The sequence below is a fragment of the Danio rerio genome, chromosome 13, assembly GCF_049306965.1.
Source record: "Danio rerio strain Tuebingen ecotype United States chromosome 13, GRCz12tu, whole genome shotgun sequence".
NCBI classification, from domain to species: domain Eukaryota; kingdom Metazoa; phylum Chordata; class Actinopteri; order Cypriniformes; family Danionidae; genus Danio; species Danio rerio.
Genome location: NC_133188.1, coordinates 1,341,501 through 1,347,500, shown reverse-complemented (window position 1 = coordinate 1,347,500; position 6,000 = coordinate 1,341,501). Strand labels below are relative to the sequence as shown.

Here is a 6,000-nt window from a genome sequence, read left to right as displayed (position 1 = left end):
CTAATTTGTGTATTTATTTATTAAAATTATAATTGTGTGTTTTGTTGTTGTTTTTCTTCTTGTTTTTATATATATGTATAATATAATCACGATTTAATTAATTGTTTATTTAATAATGTGCAATGCTTTGGCAATACTTGAGTAATGCCACTAAAATTGAATTAACAGTACAGTACACTTAAACAATAGTACAGTTCAAAAACACTGTAAACTGAACAGATGTTTATGTGTGCATTCAAACAGAGAGCCAGAATTCAGTGTTTTCCTACCGGCGATCCTGAGCACCGCTCTCTCGGCTGGATCCAGCACGGATCCTCCCTGGATCTTCCGCTTCGAGCGCTCATGTCTGGGTAAATTCCACGGTAAAGTGTCCCCTGGTGCCGGCGACACCGACCCAGATTTCACACTATACTCTTCATCATCTGAGAAATCCGCGGATGAAGACATAGAGCAGCGCAGAGACGCGTTACCGGACCCGGAGCTCTGCCAAACACACACAATAGACATGCAATAAATCGCCCATTCATAAACACACACATGCACAAAAACACACCATCACATTAGCCTTTCAGCGAAAACAATGACTGATGCATCGTGGCTCCCCCGTCAGGACGACACCACACTCACCGCAGTGTACATCTCTATTAAAGGCTGCTCCGACATGCCGTTTATGTCATTTTCGGACAGAACCACACCCTTGTGACGGTATTCCGCCCGGTTTGATCCCGAGCATGAAACAGTGTGAATCCCCCGGAGAGAGAAAGCAGATTGCGTTGGGAGAGCAGTGCAAACCCGCGGCGTCACCGTGCACGGACACGCGCAGAGCGGACGGAGATCTCCGGTAATGCGCGTCCACCAGCCGCGGTGTTACAGCGCCATCACCGGGACAGACTTCAGTGCTGCTGTCTCCATCCACACACACACACACACACACACACACACACACACACACACACACACACACACACACACACACACACACACACACACACAAACACACGCACGCACACACACACACACACACACACACACACCTGCGGTTCTTTCACTTTCACTACACATCCTTTCTACAGTAAATCTGCTCTAATTATCGAAAATAAAGCTGTTACTCAGAAGAAAAGAAAAGCAAAATTCTATTATGTTGCAATAATAAATATTAAATTATATTTTTTGTAGCAAATGTGAAGAAAAAATTTAATCTATATGTTTATAGTTATAACATTATATCATTTATATTAGATATATATAATTTCAGGTTATTAACTGTTTATTAATTATTTATTTATACAATTGTAATAAATTAATATAAATAAATATATATAGATATTCATCAAGTAGTGACGCAGTAGGTAGTGCTGTCGCCTCAAGCAAGAAGGTCGCTGGTTCGAGCCTCGGCTCAGTTGGCGTTTCTGTGTGGAGTTTGCATGTTCTCCCTGCATTCGGGTGCTCCGGTTTCCCCCACAGTCCAAAGACATGCGGTACAGGTGAAATTGGCTAAATTGTCCATAGTGTATAGTGTATGTGTGTGGATGTTTCCCACAGATGGGTTGCAGCTGGAAGGGCATCCTCTGCGTAAAAACTTGCTGGATAAGTTGTCGGTTAAGTTGCTGGATAAGTTGGTGGTTCATTCCGCTGTGGCGACCCCGGATTAAGCCGACAAGAAAATGAATGAATATATATATAGGGCGGCACGGTGGCTCAGTGGTTAGCACTGTCAACTCAGCAAGAAGGTCATTGGTTTGAGTCCCAGCTGGCTCAGAAGGTGTTTTTGTGTGTAGTTTGCATGTTCTCCCTGGACTGTGTTTCTTCCGGGTGCTTCGGTTTCCCTCACAGTCCAAACAAACACAAGGGGCTAAATTGGCCATAGTGTGTGAGTGTGTGTGTTTGAATGAGTGTGTGTGGGTGTTTCCCAGCACTGGGTTGCAGCCGGAAGGGCATCTGCAGCGTAAAACATATGCTGGTGTAACCCCGCCGGTCCTACACCACCCAACCCGCTCCGAGCTGGGATCGAACTGGCAACCTTCCGCATGGGAGTCAGTTGCTCTAACAAGAAAGCTTAAGACCATGGCCTCTAGTGTGTGAGGCCAGAGCACCATTAGAGGTCAGAGGAGTGAGGTTTACCTGCACAGCACTTACTAGCTGGCCTCCGTTACACTCACAGCCCTAAACCACACTCCCATCCGGGTCAAGGCACCAATGTAACCATGCCGGTCCTACAACCACTCGGGGATCGAACCAATGACCTTCCACATGGGAGTCAGGTGCTCTAACATGGAGGCTAAAGACCATGACCTCCAGCATCTGCCGCTAGAGCAACATTAGAGGTCAGAGGAGTTTGTGTACCTGCGCAGCACCTATACTAGCTGAACTTTTTTCATTACACTGGAATAGTTGGCGGTTCATTCCACTGTGGCAACCTCTGATTAATAAAGCACCTAAGCTGAAGGAAAACGAATAAATGAATGAATAAAAGCATGGTATGAATATTATTATCTCCAATGCAATGCAAAAATACAATTTAAGGTTGAATCAAATATATTATCTTATGATCTGTTTAACTCTAACTCGTATTAAATTGAGTTAAAACTGCTTGTATAAACATAAGTGCATAAAATAGGTTGATAAAAGGATTAATTTAGCATTCTGAAAGCTATGACTGAAAAAAACATTGTCATCATGGCTTACTGATCATATTATTTCAACATTAGAAAAAATTATTATTAAAAACATTGTAAAATCTCTCTGAAGTTTTCATCTGCTGCTAAATAAATGTGTTGCTGTCCTGAAAACAATCTGAAATCATCATGTTGGCTGTTCCATCTTCATGCAACTGAAGTGCAATTATATTAATAATAATAGTGATATAGGCTGCACGGTGGCGCAGTGGGGAGCACATTCGCCTCACAGCAAGAAGGTCGCTGGTTCGAGCCTCGGCTATGTCAGTTGGCGTTTCTGTGTGGAGTTTGCATGTTCTCCCCGTGTTGGCATGGGTTTCCTCCAGGTGCTCCGGTTTCCCCCACAGTCCAAACCCATCCGTTGTGTGTGTGTGAATGAGTCTGTATAGATGTTTCCCAGTGATGGGTTGCAGCTGGAAGGGCATGCGTAAAACATGCTGGATAAGTTGGCAGTTCATTCCACTGTGGCGACCCCTGTGCAAAATGTACAGTGTGTGTGTGTGTGTGTGTGTGTGTGTGTGTGTGTGTGTTATATAAAGTGTTCAAGAGCCCTAACATGCACTGGAGTAAAAGTCTGACAACTGCTTTCAGCTTTCAGTATGCAAACCATGTGTGAGAGTGAATGAAAGCGAACAGGTGCAGCACACACTGACACTGGGTCAGACAGCATGTGTTTCAGTGCAGTTCAGAAAACACACAACACACACATGCAATAATAACAGCAATATCGTTCTCATCATGTTACTAAAACTACTGTGTTTTCACTTGACAGCAGTAATGCTTCAATACAGTTGAAGTCAGAACGACTCGCCCTCCTCTGAATTTCTGTTTCTCCTTCAGATATTTCCCAAATGATGTTGAACAGATTCAGGAATTTCTCACAGTATTTCCTATATTTTTTATTCTGGAGAGAGTCTTATTTGTTTTATTTAGGCTAGAAAAGCAGTTTTTAATTGTTTTAAAGCCATTTTAAGCTCAATATTATTAGCCCTCTTAAGCATCATTTGTTTTGGACTGTCTCCAGAACAAACCTGTAACGCCTGTTCACTACAGGAAGGTACAGGATCTCAGGATTATCAAAACACGAATATTTATTGTCAATACACTTGGATGGACGGAGGGACGGACAGACAGACGAAGGAAGGAAGGAAGGAAGGAAGGAAGGAAGGAAGGAAGGAAGGAAGGAAGGAAGGAAGGAAGGAAGGACATGGAGTGAGGACAGACATCAACTTAGTGAGAATACCGGACAATTAAAGACTAAACACAGGGACTATAAATATGCAGGGGATGATGAGACTGATTACCTACAGGGGATGAACACAGGTGAAGGTGATGAACATAACGACATGGCGGGAACTAGAACAAAGGAGCACATGGGGATGGTCACCCCTGCTGAAAAATCCAGCTTAAACCAGCCTAGGCTGGTTGGCTGGTTTTAGCTGGTTGACCAGGCTGGTTTTAGAGGGGTTTTGGCCATTTCCAGGCTGGTTTCCAGCCATTTCCAGCCTGGTCTTAGCTGGTCAGGCTGGAAAATGACCAGCTAAATCCAGCTAAAACCAGCTTGACCAGCCTGGTTTAAGCTGGATATAGCTGGTTTTGGCTGGACTCCCAGCTTGGCTAGGCTGGTCAAGCTAGTTTTAGCTGGTCATCTCCCAGCCTGACCAGCTAAGACCAGGCTGGAAATGGCTGGAAACCAGCCTGGAAATGGCCAAAACCCCTCTAAAACCAGCCTGGTCGACCAGCTAAAACCAGCCAACCAGCCTAGGCTGGTTTAAGCTGGATTTTTCAGCAGGGAAACTGAAAACAAACACACAGACAGGGTGTGACAAAACCACTGTTATACAATGACTTGCCTAATTACCCTAACTTTACCCTAATTACCCTAGTGAAGCCTTTAAATGTGACTTTAAGCTGAACACTAGTGTCTTGAAGAATATCTAGTCTAATATTATGTGCTGTCATCATGACAAAGAGAAAAGAAATCAGCTATTAGAGATGAGTTATCAAAACTATTATGATTAGAAATGTGTTGAGGAACTCTGCTCTCCATTAAACAGAAATGGGGATAAACAGGATTGTATATTTTGTATTGGGATATACAAAACATACAGGAGGGCGAATAATTCAGACTTCAACTGTATGCAGAAATGTTATGCACAATGTACTACACAGTGTGCTGCAGTGTACTTGGCATTATCAGGCATGCTGATGTACAATTATTGATTGTTCCTCCGTGAACAAAGATCGAGTTCATCTGTAAGGAAATACAGATCAGAAGCAGCTTTACTGTACAACTATTTCTGTGATGTTCACCGTAATAAGAGATGCTTTCAGGTTCTCTTCAGGAGAGATAGGTTCTCTCTCAAATCTGAAGAAGAAAGGAGCAGAGCGCCCAAAATCCACACATGCAACATCGCTCTCATCTACATCCTGTTTTTATAAGTATAAATATCCCCTACAAAGGTCCTTTGAACACTTCCTGCCATTCACCAGAGTCTTGCTGAATTACAGTGAACAGTGAACCGTTTCTACTGTTCAGTCAAATAGGAATATTTTTAAAATCTGCTCTTTTAATTTCCACATATTCAGTGTTCAGCATAAATGAGTTCACCTCACCCTCACAAATCTCTCATTTAGATTACTATAGCACGCTTTACTATATTACATTTGTGCAAATGCATTAGCTTAGTCAGTTCTGAAGCCAAATTTGGAGCTCATCCAACAAAAGTTAAGGGAAAGTATTTACTTAAACATAAAAAAATCTGGAGAAAAAATGTTTTTTTTTTGCAATGTTTCAAATTATTTTAAATGTATTATGTTTCTATGATAACACTTTATTTTGATGGTCTATTTGAATATTAGTACACTGTCTGCCTTATATCTGCTGATGCTGCTCCTTCATCAGACATCTAACTGACTGTAAGACACTTTGCAAGTACATATCAACTTACACTAACCCCAACCTAACAGTTTACTAATAATATGAGAATTAGTTGGCATGTAGATGCAATGCAACTTAAATTCAACAAACGGACCATCAAAATAAACTGTGACCCTTTCTATTTCTAAATATGTTTGTTGACTAAAATATTATTGTAATAAATATATCTGTTTAACAAATCTGTTCTGTTCAAATGCAGCAAAATATATCACTTTTATTGACTGAGATAAAGATAAAAATCATTTTCAAAATGACGTGTACTCAATTATTGTATAATATGCAAATACAGTGGTGCAAAATCCTGTATAAGAAACAAAAGACTTATCAGAAATGATGTCAACTCTTAATATAATTATAATTATTATAGCCTAATATAATTAATTA

General features: G+C 41.3%; 2 protein-coding genes across 35 annotated transcripts in view; both read right to left on the bottom strand.

Moving 5' to 3' along the window:
- Positions 1 to 6,000, bottom strand: part of nrxn1b (neurexin 1b) — a 799,620-nt gene that overhangs the window by 78,242 nt on the left and 715,378 nt on the right. The gene's annotated exons all lie outside the window — the stretch shown is intronic.
- dst (dystonin) overlaps positions 1 to 6,000 on the bottom strand; it is a 291,360-nt gene that overhangs the window by 281,096 nt on the left and 4,264 nt on the right. For 28 of the 34 annotated variants that reach the window (XM_073920444.1, XM_073920447.1, XM_073920445.1 and 25 more), the window contains exon 4: positions 270 to 483. In XM_073920444.1, coding sequence (XP_073776545.1) covers positions 270 to 483 — 214 coding nt within the window. Of the gene's footprint in view, positions 1 to 269; positions 484 to 627; positions 827 to 6,000 lie in introns of those variants that run through there. The other 6 variants (XM_073920454.1, XM_073920460.1, XM_073920455.1 and 3 more) reach the window with 1 other exon arrangement.